This window comes from Pristiophorus japonicus, chromosome 11 (genome assembly GCF_044704955.1).
Source record: "Pristiophorus japonicus isolate sPriJap1 chromosome 11, sPriJap1.hap1, whole genome shotgun sequence".
Lineage (NCBI taxonomy): Eukaryota > Metazoa > Chordata > Chondrichthyes > Pristiophoridae > Pristiophorus > Pristiophorus japonicus.
This window is the reverse complement of record NC_091987.1, coordinates 62479538-62503673: the sequence shown is the minus strand read 5'-3', so window position 1 is coordinate 62503673 and position 24136 is coordinate 62479538. Positions and strand designations below refer to the sequence as shown.

The following is a 24136-nucleotide window of genomic DNA, read 5'->3' as shown; positions in this document are numbered from 1 at the left end:
TTTCTCCTCATCTCGGTCCTAAATTTCCTACCCCGTATCCTGAGACTGTGACCCCTTGTTCTAGACTTCCCAGCCAGGGGAAACATCCTCCCCGCATCCAGTCATCAGAATTTTATATGTTTCAATGAGATCCCCTTTCATTCTTCTAAACTCTAGTGAATACAGGCTTAGTTGACCCAATCTCTCCTCATACGACAGTCCTGCCACCCCAGGTATCAGTCTGGTGAACCTTTGCTGCACTCCCTCTATGGCAAGTATATCTTTTCTTCGGTAAGGAGACCAAAACTGCACACAATACTCTAGATGCGGTGTCACCAAGGCCCTGTATAACTGTAGTAAGACATCCTTGCTCCTGTTCTCAAATCCTCTTGCAATGAAGGCCAACATACCATTTACCTTCCTAACTGCTTGCTGCACCTACATGTTTGCCTTCAGTGACTGGTGTACAAGGACACCCAGGCCCCTCTGTACATCGACACTTCCCAAGCCATCGCCATTTAAATAATACTTTGTCCTTATGTTTTTCCTACCAAAGTGGAAAACTTCACATTTATCCACGCTATACTGCATCTGCCATGTGTCTGCCCATTCAACCTATCTAAATCGCCTTGTAGTGTCTTTGCATCCTCCTCACAACTCACAATCCCACCTAGTTTTGTGTCGTCAGCAAACTTAGAAATATTACATTTATTCCCTCATCCAAATCATTTATATATATTGTGAATAGCTGGGGCCCAAGCACTGATCCCTGTGGTACCCCACTAGTCATGCTCGCCATCCTGAAAAAGACCTGTTTATTCCTACTCTCTGTTTCCTGTCAGTTAACCAATTTTCAATCTATGCCAATACATTACCCCCAATCCTATGTGCTTTAATTTTGCACACTAACCTCTTATGTGGGACTTTATCAAAAGAATTCTGAAAATCCAAATACACTACATTCACTGGTTCTCCGTTATCCTATCTGTTACATCCTCAAAAAAACTCCAGTAGATTTGTCAAACATGATTTTCCTTTCATAAATCCATGTTGACTTTGTTTAATCCCGTTGATATTATCTAAATGTGCCGTTATCACATCCTTTATAGTAGACTAGCATTTTCCCTACTACTGATGTTAGACTAACCGGTCTGTAGTTCCCCGTTTTCTCTCTCCTTTTTTAAATAGTGGGGTTACATTTGCCACCCTCCAATCTGCAGGAACTGTTCCATAATCTATAGAATTTTGGAAGATGACAACCAATGCATCTACTATTTCCATGGTGTTATATAAGTGGAATTGTATTTACTCTGTACCGCCACCAGAGAGCTCATCCCCTGGAGTCCCAAGGGATCCCATAATCCCTTGGGAGCACAGGTATTTAAGGAGGATTCACAGGTTGGAGAAGCACTCTGGAGACCTGCAATAAAAGACTAAGGTCACACTTTACTTTGAGCTCACAGTGTTCAGTCTGATTCTTTCTCCATACACAACAACTGACGATGAGATACAGATAGCGAACCCAAAGATGCAGAGAACAGTGGGCATCCTGGAGAAATTTTCGGAGGGATGTGATTGGGAAACTTTTGTGGAGCGACTCGACCAATACTTCATGGCCAACGAGCTAGATGGGGAAGAGAGTGCTGCCAAACGATGTGCGACCCTCCTCACCGTCTGTGGGCACCAACGAATGGCCTCATGAAGAATCTGCTCACTCCAGCGAAACCCACGGAGAAATCGTACGTCGATTTGTGCACACTGGTCCGAGAGCATTTGAACCCGAAGGAAAGCGTTCTGATGGCGAGGTACCGGTTCTACACCTACAAAAGATCTGAAGGCCAGGAAGTGGCGAGTTATGTCGCCGAGCTCAGACGCCTTGCAGGACATTGCGAATTTGAAGGACATTTGGAGCACATGCTCGGAGACTTTTTTGTACTTGGCATTGGCCACGAAACCATACTTTGCAAACTTTTGACTGTAGAGTCCCCAACCTTGAGTAAGGCCACAGCGATAGCCCAGGCATTCATTGCCACCAGTGACAAAACAAAGCAAATCTCTCAGCACACAAGTGCTAATACAAGTACTGTGAACAAAGTGATGTTGTTTTCGAATCGTAACGTACAGGGCAGGTCACACATACCTGCAGCTACACGTCCGCAGAAGACTCAGTGTCCACCATCAAGGGTGATGAATGCAAGGCCATTAATACTGTGTTGGCGCTGCGGGGGTAATCTTAGTTTCGATTCATGCCGATTCAAAGAGTACGTTTGCAAGGGCTGTGGAATAATGGGACACCTCCAACGAGTGTGCAGGCGAGCTGCCAAGCCTGTTAACCCTGCAAACCACCATGTTGCAGAGGATGACAGATACATGGAGGATCACTACGAACTAGGGCCTCAGATAGAGGAGGCAGCGATACATGGGATGCACACATTCACCACGAATTGTCCCCCGATAATGCTGAATGTTGAACTAAATGGACTCCCGGTGTCAATGGAGCTGGACACAGGCGCGAGCCAGTCCACCATGGGCAAAAAGACTTTCGAAAGGTTGTGGTGCAACAAGGCCTCAAGGCCAGTCTTAACTCCAGTTCGCACGAAACTAAGAACTTACACAAAATAACTGATTCCTGTAATCGGCAGTGCTACCATAAAGGTCTCCTACGGTGGAGCGGTGCACAAGCTACCACTCTGGGTGGTACCGGGCGATGGTCCCAGCTGCTCGGCAGGAACTGGTTGGGAAAGATACGCTGGAACTGGGACGACGTCCTAGCGCTATCGCCCGCTGACAACACTTCGTGTGCCCAGGTCTTAAACAAATTTCCTTCGCTGTTCGAACCAGGCATCGGGAAATTCAAGGAGCAAAAGTGCAGATCCACCTAATTCCAGGGGCGCGACTCATCCATCACAAGGCGAGTGCAGTACCGTACATGATGAAAGAAAGGGTAGAGATCGAGCTAGACCGGCTTTAAAGAGAGGGCATCATTTCACCGATTGAGTTCAGTGAGTGGGCCAGTCCTATTATCCCAGTCCTCAAGGGAGACGGCACCGTCAGAATCTGTGGTGATTACAAAGTAACTATCAATCGTTTCTCCCTGCAGGACCGATACCCACTACCAAAGGCCGATGACCTCTTTGCAACGCTGGCGGGAGGAAAGATGGTCATGAAGCTGGATCTGACTTCAGCCTACATGACGCAGGAACTGGAGGAATCATCGAAGGCCCTCACCTGCATCAACACGCACAAGGGTCTTTTTGTTTATAACAGATGCCCGTTTGGAATCCGATCAGCGGCGGCGATATTCCAGAGAAACATGGAAAGTTCACTGAAGTCGGTCCCGCACACCATGGTCTTCCAGAATGACATCTTGATCACAGGTCGGAACACAGTCGAGCACCTGCAGAATCTGAAGGAGATTCTTAGTCGACTCAACCGCATGGGGCTCAGGTTAAAACACACGAAGTGCGTTTTCCTGGCACCTGAAGGAGAGTTCTTGGGAAGGAGGATTGCGGCGGACGGCATCAGGCCCACCAACGCGAAGACAGAGGCAATAGAGAACGCATCGAGGCCACAGAACTTGACGGAGCTGCGGTCATTTTTGGGACTCTTGAACTACTTTGGTAACTTCTTACCGGGTCTCAGCACACTGCTAGAACCACTACATGTCTTACTACGAAAAGGGGGCGAATGGGTTTGGGGCAAAAGCCAAGAAAATGCCTTTGTAAAAGCGAGGAAATTGTTATGCTCAAACAGATTGCTTGTGTTGTATGATTCATGTAAGCGTTTGGTACTAGCATGTGATGTGTCGTCATACGGCGTTGGGTGTGTATTGCAACAAGCTAATGATTTCAGGAAACTACAACCGGTTGCTTATGCATCCAGGAGTCTGTCTAAGGCTGAGAGAGCCTACAGCATGATTGAAAAAAAAGCGGTAGCGTGTGTCTATGGGGTAAAGAAAATGCATCAATACCTGTTTGGGCTAAAATTCGAATTGGAAACTGACCATAAGGCACTTATATCCTTGTTTTCCGAGAGTAAAGGGATAAATACCAACGCATCGGCCCGCATCCAGAGATGGGCACTCACGCTGTCCGCATACAACTACTCCATCCGCCACAGGCCAGGCACAGCAAACTGCGCCGATGCTCTCAGTAGGCTGCCATTGCCCACCACGGGGGTGGAAATGGTGCAGCCCGCAGATCTAGCCATGGTTATGGAAGCATTTGAGCGTGAGCAATCACCCGTCACTACCCGGCAGATCAAAACCTGGACAAGCCAGGACCCCTTATTATCTCTAGTCAAAAGCTGTGTGCTTCACGGGAACTGGTCCAGTGTCCCAGTGGAAATGCAGGAAGAGATAAAGTCATTCCAGCGGCGCAAAGATGAAATGTCTATACAGGCAGACTGCCTTCTGTGGGGCAATCGAGTGGTGGTCCCCAAGAAGGGCAGAGACACCTTCATCAATGACCTCCACAGTACCCCCCCCAGGCATCGTAATGATGAAAGCGATAGCCAGATCCCATGTGTGGTGGCCCGGTATCGATGCGGACTTAGAGTTCTGCATTCACAGATGTAATACATGCTCGCAGTTAAGCAATGCACCCAGGGAGGCGCCGCTAAGTTTATGATCTTGGCCCTCCAAACGGTGGTCTAGGTACACGTCGACTATGCAGGCCTGTTCTTGGGTAAAATGTGTCTGGTGGTTGTACAACGGGCCATGTTTTACCAGCACTGAGTTCAAAGAATTCATGACCCGTAACGGGATCAAACATGTCACATCTGCCCCGTTTAAACCAGCATCCAATGGTCAGGCAGAGAGAGCAGTGCAAACCATCAAGCAAGGCTTGAAGAAGGTAACTGAAGGCTCACTGCAGACTCGCCTATCCTGAGTTCTGCTTAGCTACCGCATGAGACCCCACTTGCTCACTGGGATCTCAACTGCTGAACTGCTCATGAAAAGAGCACTTAAGACAAGGCTCTCATTAGTTCACCCTGATCTACATGAACAGGTTGAGAGCAGGCGGCTTCAACAAAGTGCATACCATGATAGCGCAAATGTGTCACGCGAGATTGAAAGCAGTGATCCTGTATTTGTAATAAATTATGGACAAGGTCCCAAGTGGCTTCGCAGCACTGTCATGGCCAAAGAGGGAAGCAGGGTGTTTCGGGTCAAACTTTCAAATGGACTCATTCGCCGGAAACACTTGGACCAAATCAAACTCAGATTCACGGACTATCCTGAGCAACCCACCTTTGACCCTACCGTTTTTGATCCCCCAACATACGCACCAGTGGCAATCGGCACCACGGTTGACCATGAAGCAGAACCCATCATCCACAGCAGCCCAGCAGGGCCCAACACACCAGGCTGCCCAGCAAGGCCAGCAGCACAGCAGCCCAGCAAGAGCCCAACAAATGATTCAACAACACCAGCTTTCACATCGAGACGATCAACCAGGGCAAGAAGGGCCCCAGATCGACTCACATTGTAAATAGTTACACTATTGACGTTGGGGGTGGAGGGGAGTGTTGTTATATATGTGGACTTGTATTTACTTTGTACAGCCACCAGAGGGCTTATCCCCTGGAGTCCCAAGGGATCCCATAATCCCTTGGGAGCACAGGTATTTAAGAAGGCTTCACAGGTTGGAGAGGCACTCTGTCGACCTGTAATAAAAGACTAAGGTCACACTTTACTTTGGGCTCACAGTGTTCAGTCTGACTCTTTCTCCATACACAACACATGGCTACCTCTTTTAGTACTCTGGGATGCAGATCATCAGGCCCTGGGGATTTATCTGCCTTCATAATCCAGATTCTGTACTGCTGATAGGTAAGGAAATGAATTAAGGCTCTATCATCTTTCTTTAGGTTAGCAGACAGTCAGGGAAACTTACTTCTGCAAAGCACAACCTCTAAAGACATAAGCATCATCTTTACTCAAAATCGCTCTGTCAACTCTCATTGCCTTTCATAAGGTTTACTGCCGTTTATCACGGACACTTTGCTTTTAAAGGGACAATCCACCTGAACCTCTCATCATCAGGGGATGCCTGTGCTCATATGGGGCAAGTGTCTATACAGCTCATATAATTCCAATACTGCATTCGCTCCCTCCAAATGATAATCTGTCCCATAACCATTACCAGAGAAATGCAACCAGTGGAGGGGCCTGAGGCCACATGACAAGGAGATGTTAGACACCATAGGAAGATGGAAAGACAAGACTGTGGGTCATGGTGATGTTGGAGGCAAGCTAATAAGTGAAGGTCGGTAAACGCTCATTATAGGTAGTGTCAGCTTTATGTGCTTTCTCAAAGTTTTTCAATGCTCTTACACGGTCTCTATTTCTTCTAGGAGGAATGTCACTCGGCACAGATGACCAATCTCTTCTGTTTCCCACATGATAGGGGGTGCCTCGCAGGAAGAGGCTGGCCACTCAGTGCCATGCACTTCCAGAGATGACTCTGCATGTCCAGAGCAATAACTGCTGTCCCATCCTCACCAACTCTATCACTACATCTCACTTACTCGAGCAGCGGTCCATATTCACCCACTCGAAAGAAGCAGTAAGAGAATTGGCAGGGTTTTCACCAGCATATCATTAGTGAGCATGAGGACATGGAAGTGAAAGTTGGCAAGAGTGTTAATTTTGCATGGTGGGTGGAGAAATTACTGCATTTGGCTGAGAAGCCTTGGGGGCCAGCTCACAGGAGCCTAGTCTTCAAAAGAACTTTGTTTAGGGAGTATTGCGGAGGCAGTGGAGATGGCCTCTATGCGGAAACTTAACTGGACCAGCCATGTAAATACTGTGGCTATCAGAGCAGGTCATAAGAACATAAGAATTAGGAACAGGAGTAGGCCATCTAGCCCCTCGAGGCTGCTCCGCCATTCAATAAGATCATGGCTGATCTGGCCGTGGACTCAGCTCCACTTACCCGCCCTCTCCCCGTAACCCTTAATTCCCTTATTGGTTAAAAATCTATCTATCTGTGACTTGAATACCTTCAATGAGCTAGCCTCAACTGCTTCCTTGGGCAGAGAATTCCACAGATTCACAACCCTCTGGGAGAAGAAATTCCTTCTCAACTCGGTTTTAAATTGGCTCCCCCGTATTTTGAGAATGTGCCCCCTAGTTCTAGTCTCCCCTACCAGTGGAAACAACCTCTCTGCCTCTATCTTGTCTATCCCTTTCATGATTTTAAATGTTTCTATAAGGTCACCCCTCATCCTTCTGAACTCCAACGAGTAAAGACCCAGTCTACTCAATCTATCATCATAAGGTAACCCCCTCATCTCCGGAATCAACCTAGTGAATCATCTCTGTACCCCCTCCAAAGCCAGTATATCCTTCCTTAAGTAAGGTGACCAAAACTACACGCAGTACTCCAGGTGCGGCCTCACCAATACCCTATACAGTTGCAGCAGGACCTCCCTGCTTTTGTACTCCATCCTTCTCGCAATGAAGGCCAACATTTCATTTGCCTTCCTGATTACCTGCTGCACCTGCAAACTAACTTTTTGGGATTCATGCACAAGGACCCCCAGGTCCCTCTGCACCTCAGCATGTTGTAATTTCTCCCCATTCAAATAATATTCCCTTTTACTGTTTTTTTTTCCAAGGTGGATGACCTCACACTTTCCGACATTGTATTCCATCTGCCAAACCTTAGCCCATTCGCTTAACCTATCCAAATCTCTTTGCAGCCTCTCTATGTCCTCTACACAACCCGCTTTCCCACTAATCTTTGTGTCATCTGCAAATTTTGTTATACTACACTTTGTCCCCTCTTCCAGGTCATCTATGTATATTGTAAACAATTGTGGTCCCAGCACCGATCCCTGTGGCACGCCACTAACCACCGATTTCCAACCCAAAAAGGACCCATTTATCCCGACTCTCTCCTTTCTGTTCGCCAGCCAATTCTCTATCCATGCTAATACATTTCCTCTGACTCCGCGTACCTCTATCTTCTGCAGTAATCTTTTGTGTGGCACCTTATCGAATGCCTTTTGGAAATCTAAATACACCACATCCATCGGTACACCTCTATCCACCATGCTCGTTATATTCTCAAAGAATTCCAGTAAATTAGTTAAACATGATTTCCCCTTCATGAATCCATGCTGCGTCTGCTTGATTGCACTATTCCTACCTAGATGTCCCGCTATTTCTTCCTTAATGATAGTTTCAAGCATTTTCCCCACTACAGATGTTAAACTAACCGGCCTATAGTTACCTGCCTTTTGTCTGCCCCCTTTTTTAAACAGAGGCGTTATATTAGCTGCTTTCCAATCCGCTGGTACCTCCCCAGAGTCCAGAGAATTTTGGTAGATTATAACGAATGCATCTGCTATAACTTCCGCCATCTCTTTTAATACCCTGGGATGCATTTCATCAGGACCAGGGGACTTGTCTACCTTGAGTCCCATTAGCCTGTCCAGCACTACCCCCCTAGTGATAGTGATTGTCTTAAGGTCCTCCCTTCCCACATTCCTGTGACCAGCAATTTTTGGCATGGTTTTTGTGTCTTCCACTGTGAAGACCGAAGCAAAATACTTGTTTAAGGTCTCAGCCATTTCCACATTTCCCATTATTAAATCCCCCTTCTCATCTTCTAAGGGACCAACATTTACTATAGTCACTCTTTTCCGTTTTATATATCTGTAAAAGCTCTTACCATCTGTTTTTATGTTTTGCGCAAGTTTACCGTCGTAATCTATCTTTCCTTTCTTTATTGCTTTTTTAGTCATTCTTTGCTGTTGTTTAAAATTTGCCCAATCTTCTAGTTTCCCACTAACCTTGGCCACCTTATATGCATTGGTCTTTGATTTGATACTCTCCTTTATTTCCTTGGTTATCCACAGCTGGTTATCCCTTCTCTTACCGCCGTTCTTTGTCACTGGAATATATTTTTGTTGCGCACTATGAAAGAGCTCCTTTAAAGTCCTCCACTGTTCCTCAATTGTGCCACCGTTTAGTTTGTGTTTCCAGTCTACTTTAGCCAACTCTGCCCTCATCCCACTGTAGTCCCCTTTGTTTATGCATAGTACGCTCGTTTCTGACACAACTTCCTCACCCTCAATCTGTATTACAAATTCAACCATACTGTGATCACTCATTCCGAGAGGATCTTTTACTAGGAGATCGTTTATTTTTCCCGTCTCATTACACAGGACCAGATCTAAGATAGCTTGCTCCCTTGTAGGTTCTGTAACATACTGTTCTAAGAAACAATCCCGTATGCATTCTATGAATTCCTCCTCCAGGCTACCCCGTGCGATTTGAGTTGACCAATCGATAATCGATATGTAGGTTAAAATCCCCCATGACTACTGCCGTTCCTTTTTCACATGCCTCCATTATTCCCTTGATTATTGTCCGCCCCACTGTGAAGTTATTATTTGGGGGCATATAAACTACGCCCACCAGTGACTTTTTCCCCTTACTATCTTTAATCTCCACCCACAATGATTCAACATTTTGTTCATTCGAGCCAATATCGTCTATCACAACTGCCCTGATATCATCCTTTATTAACAGAGCTACCCCACCTCCTTTCCCTTCTTGTCTATCTTTCCGAATCGTCAGATACCCCTGTATGTTTAATTCCCAGTCTTGGCCACCCTCCACCCAGGTCAGAGGTTGAGTATTCTGCGGCAAGTGACTCACCCCCTGACTCCCCAAAGCATTTCAACCAGTGTCCTGGCTAATATTTATCCATTAATCAACATAACAAAAAAACAGATTATCTGGTCATTATCACATTGCTGTTTGTGGGAGCTTGCAGTGTGAAAATTGGCTGCCGCGTTTCCTACATTACAACAGTGACTACACTCCAAAAGTACTTAATTGACTGTAAAGCACTTTGAGATGTCCGGTGGACATGAAAGGCGCTATATAAATCCAAGGGCTGGATTTTGTTTTTTTTGGATTTTGGGGCGTTAATCGCGGCGAGGCATTAAAGCTAGCGCCTGAAAATAGTTTGCGCCTTTGACTGTGAGTTTCGGTGAAAATTGTAAGTTGGAGGAGCGTTGGCGTTAAGTCAGGTGTTACACAACGGACTTTGTGCGCCGGAGCCAAAACTTGCAGCTGTAAAGAAGTTTCATTGTTGTTTACTGCCCTGCAACATAACATTATATATTATTTGGTTTTATTTTGGTGGGGGGAGTTTTTGTGACTTTGTTGCAATAACATTTATGACTCATAATTTGCCATTTGTGTCTTGTGCATCATTCCAATGTTCACCGGAGATGTGCTTTTATGGGGGCACATTGCGTGCCAGTATTAGCTGCATCCCTCAGTTTCCTCCATTTAGGAGAGCCAGTAGCATCTCCACGCTGCCTCCCCTATGTATTGGGTGGCTATCCAATGGGGACCTCGCCAGGCTCCTCTTCGTCGTCCTTCTCCTCCTGAGGTGGGCATGCAATCCCCAGTGGCAATGCCTGGCCCCTCATGATGGCCAAGCTGTGCAACATGCAGTACTCCATAATGAATTTGGATACCTATTGAGGGGAGTATTGAAGGCTGCCTCCAGAGCGGTGCAGGTACGATCTGCCTGTAGGAGATGGCATATCTCTGTCAGCACCTCCTTTCAGAAGCGCAGCCTTTTCACACACTGCTCCTCAGAGAGCTGTCTGAGCGTTGGTGCCTGTAAACCTGGGGGTAAGCCCTCCTCCCCGGATGTCTTTGGGCTTTCCTCATCCGTGGGCTGACATGGCCAAGATCCCTTCCTCTAGCTTGACTCTAGCAATAGCATGGAGCATGATATGCTGATGAACTAGTAATGGTCCCATTAAATTTTCTCGCTGAAGTTGTAAGGGCACTATAATGGCAGATAAAAGTGAAGTTTGCAAGTTGGAGCTTCAGGCAGCGTTATGTGCGGAACCGTTGTAGTCAATATAATCTGCGATGTAGGATCCTCATCCCTCCATTTAAAAATGCTGCCAATACCGCCTGCCGCACCCTGGGACCGCCTGTTCTTTTCAGGCGTTTCCTGGGGCGGGCATTAAATGAGGCGTTAAGCCCGAATGTTCCATCGGGGCGCTAGCGCAGTGCTGCACGACAATTGATGTCATCATCACACTAAAAACAGAGGGCGGGACGGTAAGTTTTTGTGCCGGCGCTAACCAATAGCCAAATCTTCCGGCCGGGCGCTAAATCTTGAACGCCCGGCATAACAGCGTTTAACGCCCCGCTGGGGCACTAACCGAGGCGTAAATGAGCTGAAAATCCAGCCCCAAGTCTTTCAAGTCTTTTTACATGGCACTTGCCTGGATGAGTGCAGCTCCAGCAATACTCAAGAAGCTCAACACCATCCAGGACAAGGCAGCCCACTTGATTGGCACCCCATCCACCACCTTAAACATTCTCAGTCTCCACCACCGGTGCACTGTGGCTGCAGTGTGTACCATCTACAAGATGCACTGCAACAACTCATAAAGGCTTCTTTGACAGCACCTCCCAAACCTACGACCTCTACCACCTAGAAGAACAAGGAAACACCACCCCGCAAGTCACACACCATCCTGACTTGGAAATATATTGCCGTTCCTTCATCGTCGCTAGTTCAAAAACGTGGAACTCCCTCCCTAACAGCACTGTGGGTGTACCTTCACCTCACGAACAGTTCAAGAAGGCACCTCACCACCATCTTCTCAAGGGCAATTAGGGATGGGCACTAAATGTTGGTTTTGCCTACGATGCCCACATCCCATGAATAAATAAAAATAATATAATTGAGATGATGGACAAGTGGGATGTAGGGTGTTCGTTTTACACTCTACCTTGATTCGTAGACCTCAGGAATTGCAGGAAAACGGACTACACGTGGCGCAAAATTTAGGCTTAACCCAGCTGTCAGTTTTATTATGCAAAACTAACTAAAAACTACAGAACAAGACTTCTGAGAGAATTGACCGAAGACATACAATCACCCGTCCAGTTAGTTGCTGTAACCGTAGATTGTAGGTTCGTGGTCGGTGGTTCTGTGATCGGTTGTTCCTCTTCGAAGTTCCCTCTTCTGGTCATTCTCTTCCGTTTCTTCCGTTTTCATTCCATTTTCTTTTCGTTCGCTCCGAGCTGCTGAATAAAACGCCCACTGAGCTGAGGTTCGATTAATGTGTCTGGATCGAATCGTTGTTTGTGGTGATCCGTTTGACTGACTGTGATGATGGGCCTGGATGGCCCCAATTTGCACACGGAGTCTACAGGGCAAAAGATAACTCCTTATCTTAAGTACCCCGTTCTCCAAAAATGTACGCCTTGTAGGGTCTTTTGTTGCCCTGGTTTCTTGCAGATTTGTAGTCTCTAGAGGGAATTGTTTTTTCCGCCTCCAGCCACTCAATCCAGGGGCTCATCTGTGGGTTTTTATGAATTGTATCAATCCCTTTGTTTCTATGCATAAATAGGTCTGGCTCTCGACCGCAGAGGTTGTTTTTAATTGGTGATGAGTCACTACCTGCCTTAGGCTGGCGCTTTTTTCTCCTTTTGTCCAGTCAATCCCAAAAGCTTGTGTTAAATCATTTTAGTTTGTGGCCTCTTCCTGTGCCTTCTGTAAAAGTGTGCAATCCTTACAGGGAGGAGACCGTTACCTGCACCTGCAATCCATTGCAGGAAGTTTCTCGCAATCTACAGAGAGGGTGATAGTCCAGATTCTGCGGCTTCAATGCCAGGAAGAGTTTCTGGGGACACATCCTCTTCTTTCTGTGTACCTTCCACCCCTCTTTATCTGCATCACATTCAATTTCCGAAACAGTGATGCAGTGGATGCTTTCAACAGGACACTTTTCGGTGTCAGCTGTGGCTCAGTGGGTAGCACACTCACCCCTGAGTCAGAAAGTTGTGGGTTCAAGTCCCACTCCAGGGACTTGAGCACATAGATCTAGGCTGACACTCCAGGGTAGTGCTGCACTATCGGAAGTGCCATCTTTCGGATGAGACATTAAACCGAGGCCCCATTTGCTCTCAGGTGGATGTAAAAGATCTCATAGCACTATTTCGAAGAAGAGCAGGGGAGCTATTACCAGTGTCCTGGCCAATATTTATCCATCAATCAACATAACAAAAGACAGATTATCTGGTCATTATCACATTGTTGTTTGTGGGTGCTTGCCGTGCACAAATTGGATGCCGCGTTTCCCACATTACAACAGTGACTACACTCCAAAAGTACTTCATTGGCTGTAAAGCGCTTTGAGGTGGTCGTGAAAGGCACTATATAAATGCAAGTCTTCCTTTTTACAGGGCTTGCAAGACCTGATTATTCAGCATGTGATGCCACCAACAATTGACTGCTTATACCCAACACCAGTGGAGGAGTTGTCAGAGTGTCTCTGGAGAGTTGTAATGACCTTGCTTCCTTAAAGCTCCTCCAATCATGGAGCATCAGACATGGGCATGGCACCCATTGACACTGTTCCATCAGCTTTACTGAAATGAGTCAACTCAGAACTCTAAGGCTTCAGGAGAACATTCCCAGCCACCTAACACTCAACTTCATTTCACTCAGGGTACACCTTGTAGGAGTAGTAGATTAGGAACAAGTAAGTTAGTTGGTAGACTAAGGGGGTAGATATGATCATAAGAAATCGTTGCAGACCTTTTGACAAATGTCTCTGCAAAGTAATGTCTGTTTGACCATATAGACTTCAGAATTAATTTCTGTATTATTGCTTACATTCTGGACTAGATGATGGTCGGGTAAAGGTAGTTTCCATGGGGATTCTTCCACTTGTTTACCATAACTTCGGCAGAAGAGCCACAGAAATTCTGGATAAACAGCTGCGGTCATGTCACACAATAAGGAAAATTCCCCTCACCTGAAAGCTTCCTGTCAAGCTTTCACATTCATTTCCATCCGGTCCAGGGTGTCCTTGGAGATGGAGCACGCGGTGTCCACCGGTACGCTCGCGGCCTTCCGCGAGAGGTGGGCACCGGAGGGACTGGAGTGCATCATCACGCCCGGCAACCAAATTTTAATTTGATTTTACGTTTTAAAGTTTAATTTGTTTTAATTGCCGGTGTTTTTTAGTGTCCCCTTCCCTTTTATAGGGGGCACCGGAAAAATTGTGATTTTAGTGCCCAAAAAAAAAGAAAAACACAAAAAAAAACCAAAAAAAGGAAAAAAAAGGGCCTTGTAAATGTCTGGTGTGTCACCCAGGTCGGGTGGCACAGTTTAATGTTTATGTTTTGCAGGTAGACTCTAAAAGAGTTTCACATTCATTTCTTAGACTGATTGCTCCTCATTCACATTAACTGAATGTTTCTCAACTTTCAATGGTAGTGTGTGAATTTCTGAAATTTCATTTCCTATACACTTACATTTATTCTATTTGGTTGCACGTATCTTGTGGGTATATCTTGTGGTTTTTCCTGAAAGAGAATGCTTCTGCACTACTGACTGCTGAGTAAGGAGCTGTTATGTAATACTACTTGCTACCTCATTGCTGTCACTTAGTCACATAATGTTACATTTATAGTATCATCAACAATAGAAATCCCAATTTTTAATATATTATAGATTATTATTACTGTCTATAAGTATTTATTTTATATTAAAACAAAATGCTGTAAAATTTATTTAAAAAAATATATTTTATGTATTTATTTTATCCTTTATTTCTAAACAGGAATATTGTGATACAGATTGGAGAAGGACTCCTCACTGAACATGAAGTCATGACAATGGGCCGCTACTACAGCATCCGTGAACGGCAAGATACAGATATTTGTTTCATACTGCATGTGGTCCAAGAGGCACTGAGAAAGAACGCCTTTGAAGATTTTCCCAAAATAGCCGAGGCTTTTATGTATGAGGATCGACAAAGGTAACAAGCATAATAATAAGTATCAATGTCAGTGTTATGATTGGTTAACACAGTGAATCTCCATCATACTTCCAGAGATTTTGTAATATAATGTTTAATTATATTATCTACGTTCCACAATTTATATTCTGCCCACTGCTATTTTAAAGTACTGTGCTGTAAATATCTAATTTGTTTATGAAATCAATTCATGGAAATGAGTAATTATCTTTTTTAACTGGATCTTTTGGCAACAACATACAAGAAGGATTTTACCATTTGCTTTGCATTGATACCAAAGTAACATTTTAACTTTAGAAGATTTTACATGAAATCATCTGCAAGTTATATAAGCTATTTTCTCTTTCTCAACAATCTATGATTTTATAATAAAGCTTGTAAACATACATAACAAAAAAAGAGAATAACAACAGAATGTTATTATTTATCAGGGACAAAATACATTCTTTATGCATCAGCCTGTGAGTGTGGCAGGCTATTTGATCATAGAGAGCATCACAGCCAAGACTAATTAGGACAAATCCACATACACAGATTTTCCAGCAGTTATCACCAGGAGTAGAAACCCTATTTGATTTGCATGTCCCTAACCCAGGGGCACTGCGGCTAATTGCAGCCACTGGTTCACTAATGTCCTTCAGGAAACTGAACTTGCCAGCCCTACCTGATCTGGTCTACGTGTAACTCCAGTTCCACAATATGTGGTTGACTCTAAAAATGCTCCTTCTCAGGGAAGCTAGGGGTGGACAACAAATGTAGCTTTATCAGTGTCACCCACATCCTGAGAACATATAAATAAAAAAGGATATTATATTTTTTGATTTACAAACACAAAGGATTACAGAGTTTAGAAAATTTAGGACGGATAATATTACACACTTAAGACTTTATATAATTCCTGGAAGGTATTTCAAACATTGGCAAATAAGTATCAATGACCTACTCATCATTTGAATTAGGCCTTAATTGTGTATGTAAGAATGTGTTGATGAGAATATTCAACAGACAAAAACCCAGGTCCTCATATTGGCAATGGATGATTGCAGAGCCATTAGTAAGCTGTAGAAGTATGAAAGAAATGCACTCGGGAACGAAGTGGGTGAATGGGTTAAGGCAAAGGAAGCCAATTTCCGGCTTACGTGGAAAATTTTGATTGATAGCCCACAAGTCAGCTTAAGATGTAAATACAGATATTCTTCCTCTCTCCTTTTTCTAGATTTTTTCAAGTGGCACATCCACCATCAAAGCAATGCTTGGTACCCAGGATGAACTATCTGGGGTGACCAATATGCTCCACCCACACTTGGTTGCAGTGTGCACACAGCTGCTCCACTTCACATAACTGGATCATGCATTTGGCATGTCTTATCATTCACCTGATAAGCTTGCCCACCCTTATATCTTCAGTTTTCTGTGGTCTATCGTCCCATCATCAACTTAACAATCAATTAATATCAGATGAGCTGAAACTTTACTGGAAATCATGGATTAAAAAAATGACAAATTAACCAATGTTTTGTTTAAAATATATTTTAAAAACTACTGATCAGCTGTGGCATTACAATGAGTGGAGGAATATTAATTTGTTCATGTGCATTTTGATTAACATTGGCCCTGAATTCCCTTGCAGTCTTTAGTACTTATACCGTTGTTACGCCATTATTGCACTAAAAGGATTGAGGAAATTTACATTTTAGTGCATATCGATACATTTATGCTGTTATTGCTTGATCCACGTGGTGGTACAAAGCTTACACCTGTTCAAACCTCTAAGTATTTATTTGCATTTCTGCATTGTTCAAGTACACAGATGTTTCCTGGAGTTATGCTAGTCCTGTGAGTTACCCCCTAAAGAAATGTGCCAGCAGCACCCTCTTTCACTTCCTGACCCTGAAACACACACTCAGGTCAACTTCGGACAAGAGATGGATTTCTCCATGGGCATACCACTCTATGCCATTGATGGGGGATGTATTTATTTATGAGTAGATGGTCCTCATAATCAATAAGTTTTTTGAAACATTAAGATCAAGAGCTCATAGCGTTATTAAGCATATAGGATGTGAAACTCGTCACCTTAAAGCCGGCAGTTAAGGCCTGTTTCTGGAAAAAAATGTCGGCTGCTTCGTTTAGGCCCACTTCAGTCGCGGCCCGTGCTGCGCGCCATCTTGGTGAGGGCGATAGCGTGGGAAAGACATGCATGCGCAGGAAGTATGCGGAGTAGGCAGATTATGACATCAGTCAGTGTGTAATGCTGATTTGATGCACGATTTGCCATTTTGGATATCGCTGTTCCAAATAGTGCCCTCTCATAAACACGCACAGCTGAACGTAGGGACCCCCTACCAGCGAAATTTAAAGGGATACATCCAACTTACAGGTAAGTTGATTATTTATCTTCTACTGACTCTTGCAGAGTTTCTATCAATACTGGTTTGCTAGATTTATAGTGTTTGCTCGTGTTAAAGTGTGCAGGGAGTGCTGCTGAACATTGGAAAGGCATTGGCTGCAACTGGAAGGCCTCTGACTATATTACTTGCTCCCAGTCATGGGGCTCTAGTTGCAGTCCCCCTTGTGCTGTAACTTGAGAGAGAGATGGAACAGAAGCAGCAAAAACAAGCTGCTTGCAGAGGGAGGGGGAGGAGGGTTTTCAGCAGGAGGCCTTACCCACCTAGGGTCTTCAGGGAGCATTTCTCCTACCTGCATCTAAACTAGGAGCAGTGTATTCGGCAGCTCCGCTTCACCAAGGAGGTGGTCACAGTACTCTGCCATCTTGGAACCAGATCTTCAGCCTCAGAGCAGAGCAATGATGACTCTGAGTGACCCTCAAGGTGACATTGGCTCTGAATTTTTTTCACCAGCTGGATCCTTCCAGGCTAGAACAGGTGACATAGCAAATATCTCGCATCTGGGAGGTCACAGAGGCTCTGTACTCTAGGAGAAGGGACTTCTTTGTTTTCTCTCTAAAGAGAGAGCAGCAGGAGGAGCATGCATGTGGCTTTGCCAGGATATCTGGCTTCCCCATGGTGCAGGGTGCCATCGACTGCATACACGTGGCTTTGCTGGCACCACAGATCAATACTGAGATGTACTGTAACCGCAAAGGCTACCATTCACTTAATGTGCAGTTGGTGTGTAAGCACACCCAGCACATCATGATGGTGAATGCCCAGTAGCAATCCTGGCAGCAGTCTGTGCCAGAAATCTTGCAGCTACCACGTCAAATCCAAGGGTGGCTGCTCGGAGACAAGAGCTATCCACTCTACACCTGGCTGATGACTCTCCTCCATAACCCCACCAATCGTGGCCAGCAATATATGGCAGCCCTGCTGCCACGTGGAACCTCATCGATCAGACCATCGGGTTGCTCAAGCAAGGGTTCTGCTGCTTTGACCGCTCGGAAGGCGCTCTCCAGTATTACCGGAGCGGGTGTACCAATTTGTGGTGGTCTGCTGCATCCGCCACTACTTGGCTATCATGAGGGTGCAGTGTTTGCCACCACGGGTTTCACGACCACCTCAGGAGGGGGAGCAAGAGAAGATGCAACCTGCAAATCCCCGTTCTGGATGGGCTGCCCGTGAATGCATCATCAGACTCCGGTTCACCCTGTATGAAACTGCAGATTCCCATTGCTCAATACTTCCCCACCTTACCATCCCTTTGTCACAGAACATTACAATGTCCTCTTGGGCACAATGGTGAAATTAAAGCCATTACAAAACAAACATTCCAAACATAATTCAACAGCACTTCCCAAGCCCGCGACCTCTACCACCTAGAAGGACAAAGGCAGCAGATGCATGGGAATGCCATCACCTTCAAGTTCCCCTCCAAGTCACACACCATCCTGACTTGGAATTATATCGCTGTTCCTTCATCGTCACTGGGTCAAAATCCTGAAACTCCCTCCTGAACAGCACTGTGTGACTACCTTCACTACACGGATTGCAGCAGTTCAAGAAGGCATCATCAGATCATCACTTTCTGAAGGGGGCAAGTAGGGATGGGCAATAAATGCTGGCCTTGCCAGCGACATCCACATGAACGAATAAAAAAAAATCCAATACTAAATAACAAAGTCAACTAATCACAATTGTGCATTCCCTTAGTGTCTATCTTTTGTGTGCCTTTGCCTATTTTAGTGCTCCCCCATGAAGTACTACCTCAGTGGCTGTAGTATGGCTGGTGGAAGACTGCTGACTTTCTGTGGGGGACACTGCAGAAGACCTTGCAGGACGACCTCGAGCAGTTCTGAGCCTAGAAGGCCTGGTTGCAGACTGCACCACCTCGGCATGGGCGGCAGCAGTCTGGGCTGGCTGGCTGACAACAACTGCAATGGCACTGGAGGAGTGGCAGTGGTGGAAGTATGAATGCTGTCATCCTGAGAGAGGACAGCAGGTTCAAGCTCCACAGATCCACTGCCACTCCCACATGGCGAAGCCTAAGCATTCCTAGCCATCTGTTGGAGGACAGATTGCTGGACTACTGTGAGACATTGCAAGCCCCTTTTCACACTCGTAAACGCAGCCATGATGACAGTAGTCACATCTTGTGTGGCAGAAAGTCGAGCCTGCATGAGAGCAGTCTGAGCTTGCTTGGCAGCAGTCTGAGCTTCTACTGCAGCACTCAGATGTTGGGTTGCTTCCGTTTGTGCTGCAATGGAAGCTACAACATCGTCCAATACATCCAGCATCATGGTTGGGTCCACAAGTGCACTAATGGAGCTGCCCATCACTTCCATCCTGGAAATCATGGGCTCCAAGCCCCGCACAAAGCCCCATGTAATGTTGGGACTAGTCTCCTCCATGCTCTTTGACAGTGACAAGCGGCTCTCTGGCAGGCCTGCCTTGCACCAAGCATTTCTGTGTGCATGCTCATCACCCTTTTCTGAAGACCACCCCATCGAATCCTCATCTGCAGCAGAACTCATGTGTGACCTTGCTCTCTGGGGAGCTGGCACCTGCGCTACCCTTTCCCCCCGGCCTGGCTGCAGTCCACTCGTGCCCCATGACTCATCACGTACAGGTCCCACCTCTAAAGTTTACGCAGTGCCATTTTCTGAGCTGGCTCCTGGAAGTGTCAAATCGACTGACAGTATCTCTTCTCCATTATTCTCCTCCTCTACTTCTTCCCACACAGGCTGGACTGGTAACAGTTACTGAATATCTGAAAGGAGAAAGGCACAGGGTTGGGTTGTGGTGAGGGGAGGGGAGAAAGCAAGATCTGCATGCTTACACCTTCAGCAGCTTGTAAGTGCGAAGAGATTGTGGGATGAGGGGGACGTGGGATGTGAGAAGAAGGAATTAGGTGTGAGCATACCATCACCATCATCATCAATGCTTTCAGCTTTGCTGATCGCCACAGTCTCAGTGACGGTCCCTCCAATTATCTCCAGAACTGTTTCCTCCAGCTAGGTCAGGTTCTGCAGCCGTGCTTGCCCTCAGCCTGTTTGCTCCTGCTTGTGCCGATTGCGAGCCGCCTTGGCCTGCAAGAGAAAGGGAAGTGTGTCAGTGAGTGTGGTGCAATGTGTTTGGGTGATGTGCCTGTCATGGTTGAATATCTGGCACTGTGTGCAAGGTGTGAGATGTGGGTGTGAGGCTTGCAACAGTGGTAATTATGTAAGGTGAGGTGAAGCTATGATTCTGAAGTATGAGTTACGATTGCTAGAGATTATTCGTAGCTGAGTGATTGGGGTGTGGTGCATTGAGCAGTGTGTGAAGCTAGAGGTGCAGTTGATGGGATATGGCATTTAAAGATGCATTCTCTCACCTTGACTACTCGTGTGAGGTCAGTAAACATCTTCCAGCACTGGACCAATATCCTGGGGGAAGGACTGGTGGTACTGACCGTTTCAGTTATATCCTCCCACTGCCTCCGAACAATGAGTCTGGAAGGCCTCCTGGTCCTCTGCGAGTAGAGGACCTGTCTCCTCCTATAGACCCCTGCACCAAGGCCGCCAGTGTTTCATCGGAGAACCGAGGTGCCCTTTCCCTGGCCTGTTGAGGTGTTGCTAACTTCCAGCTCCAGTCAGAATGATGTACTTCTCTCACAAAGCACTTCCCCTTTAAGAAGTGCAGACAGCCTTTCACTCTGCAGACGACCTTTAAATATAGAGCAGACCTCCCATGATATTGGGCCCCCTGTTGAACACTGAGCCAACCAGCAGCACATTTAGTGCTGGGCTGCATGCTGCAATCATGTTAATGAGCAAACAACACGAATTTTGTGTACTGCTTGCCCTACTTTCAATGGGTGCAGGCAGATCGTGCATCAAAATCCCTGTACCTATTTTCAGGCCTTATCCAATTTAGCCCCCTATATAGTACTTAAAATCACATTTCCGCCTGCCAAATTCGTACCTCACAGCATTTCTTAACCTCCCCGCAGGACATTGGTCTCAACCCTGTTGAGGTGCAACCTGACCATCTTGTAGAGGTACCTCCTGCCCCAGAACTGATCGCAATGCCCCAGGAGTCTGAAACTCTAATTTAAAAGCTAATATTATGTTTTATACAAATATTCTCTGCCACAGGACGATCTCTGGCATCCTTGTACACATTCACACAAGCATATTTGTCATGTATGTAACCACAATGTAACACCACTGTATTATTGTATGCACTCAACCTTGATGCATACCTTGACCACAAGGGGTGAACTTGTGGGAGACACTCCTTACCTGATCTCAGGGGTATAAAAAGGGAGATCCCACGCAGGGTCAGCACTTGGAGTCCTGTGAATAAAGAGTTAAGGTCACAGAGTGATCTAGTTCCCAGAATGTGCCTCATGTGGTTTCATACAGTAGAGTAAGGATACTACATTGGCGACGAGAAACGGGAATTCACGATCCACGAGCATGGCCACCGGTAGCACAGAGGAATGGTACTGTGTTGGGGAAGACTGGGACGATTTTGTCGAGAGGCTTCAGCAACGCTTCGTTACGAAAGAATGGCTGGGGGATGCAGCGGCCGACAAGCGAAGGGCTCATCTTTTGACCAGCTGCGGACCAAAGACTTACGCGCTCATGAAGGAATTATTAGCACCCGAAAAGCCGGCGGACAAAACCTTTGAAGAACTTAGCAAATTGATCGGGGAGCACCTCAAACTGGCGAGAGGCATACATATGGCCCGACACAGATTCTACACCCACCGACGTCAGGAAGGACAGAGCATACCGGACTTCGTAGCGGACCTCCGGCGTTTGGCCAGCCTCAGTAAGTTCACAGATGCCTGCAGGGGGGAGATGCTAAGGGACTTCTTTATCGAGGGCATCGGTCATGCGGGGATTTTTCGCAAATTAATTGAGACCAAGGATTTGACCTTGGAAGTGGCGGCGTTGCTAGCTCAAACTTTCATGGCGGGGGAGGAAGGGACGAAAATAATATACGCGCGCAATTCTGCCTCTAACACGGCGAGGGATCAGGGAGTCAACATCATCAATGCGGCTCAGAGCCCAGCAGGCAGGCAGGGGCAGTTCAACACCCCCCAGGCAGTAATAGACCCCAGAGTAGGACTTCAACAGAGACAATGGCAGGCTGAACGGACATTCACGCCATCACAGCGGACAATGCGGCCCGGGATGGGGCTATTGACATCCACTAATAGGGTACTTAAGAGCAGTCCAAGGGACAGTCAACGCGGAATGCCTAGCCATAGTCGCTTTGTCCCCAACAATGGAAACTTTAACTCATGCTGGAGGTGTGGGGGAAAACACTCAGCTAGATCTTGCAGATTTCAACAGTTTGTCTGCAGGAACTGCAATCTCAGTGGTCACTTAGCTCGAATGTGCAGGAAGTCTGCAACCAGACTAATATATGAGGCGGATGGACCAGAAGAGGGTTCTTTGAGGCAGGATGACTTTTGGGGCGAATCGATGGACGCCGAGGTTCAGCGGGTCCATGTGGCGAATATTCACAGTTCATACACCAAAACGCCACCCATGATGATGAGGGTTTTGTTAAATGGTATCCCTGTATGCATGGAGCTGGACATTGGGGCCAGCCAGTCACTCATGGACGTTCAGCAGTTTGAGAAGCTATGGCCATTTAAAGCCAGTAGACCAAAATTAGCACGTGCTGAGACACAATCACGGACTTACACTAAAGAAATCATTCCAGTGCTAGGCAGTGCAATGTTGGCTGCCACACACAACGGGTTAGTGAATCGGCTGCCGCTCTGGATTATCCCGGGCAATGGTCCCGCACTGTTGGGGAGGAGCTGGTTAGCCGAGATGAACTGGAAATGGGGGGATGTTCATGCAATATCATCTGTGGAGTGAAGTTCGTGCTCACAAGTTCTGCAACAATTTGATTCACTATTCCAACCTGGCGTCGGGACTTTTAAAGGCACTAAAGTAGTGATACACATCACCCCAGACGCCAGACCAGTGCACCACAAAGCCAGAACGGTGCCGTATGTGATGCGGGAAAAGATCGAGAGCGAACAGTTTGTCTGCAGGAACTGCAATCTCAGTGGCCACTTAGCTCGAATGTGCAGGAAGTCTGCAACCAGACTAATATATGAGGCGGATGGACCAGAAGAGGGTTCTTTGAGGCAGGATGACTTTTGGGGCTGTTGAGAGAGGGCATCATCTCACCTGTTGAATTCAGCAACTGGGCGAGCCCCATCATTCCCGTCCTTAAAGCGGATGGCTCTGTCAGGATCTGTGGCGGCTACAAGGCCACCATCAATCGGGTGTCCCTAGAAGCCCAATACCCGCTCCCGAGAGCGGAGGACCTTTTCACCACGCTGGCAGGCGGCAAGCTGTTCACCAAGTTGGACTTCACTTCAGCCTATATGACCCAGGAACCGGCCGACGAATCTAAACTACTGACCACCATCACCACGCACAAGGGATTGTTCGTCTATAACAGGTGTCTGTTTGGCATTCCATCAGCGGCCGCGATTTTTCAACGAAACAGGGAAAACCTACTTAAATCCATTCCTGGAACGATCGTATTCGAGGACGACATCCTCATCACGGGTCGAAACACCGAGGAACACCTCCACAACCTGGAGGAGGTGCTACGCCGACTGGACCAGGTAGGCCTGCGATTCATGAAGTCTAAATGTGTGTTCTTAGCTTGTGGGGTTGAGTTTCTGGGCAGGAGGGTTGCTGCAGATGGGATTCGACCCACCAAATCCAAAACAGAGGCAATTCAACGAGCACCCAGGCCCTGCAACATATCGGAGTTGCGTTCATTCCTGGAACTGTTGAACTATTTTGGGAACTTTCTGCCGAACTTGAGCATGTTGTTGGAGCCGCTACATGTGGTCCTGCGTAAGGGTTGCGATTGGTTTTGGGGGGACTGTCAGGAACGGGCTTTTG

At 46.5% G+C, this 24136-nt stretch overlaps 1 protein-coding gene across 1 annotated transcript in view; it reads left to right on the top strand.

Annotated features, from left to right (window-relative positions):
• The window catches only part of efhc2 (EF-hand domain (C-terminal) containing 2), a 193963-nt gene that overhangs the window by 132730 nt on the left and 37097 nt on the right, over positions 1 to 24136 (top strand). Inside the window, exon 12 of the mRNA XM_070892930.1 lies at positions 14611 to 14808. Coding sequence (XP_070749031.1) covers positions 14611 to 14808 — 198 coding nt within the window. The remainder of the gene's footprint in view (positions 1 to 14610; positions 14809 to 24136) is intronic.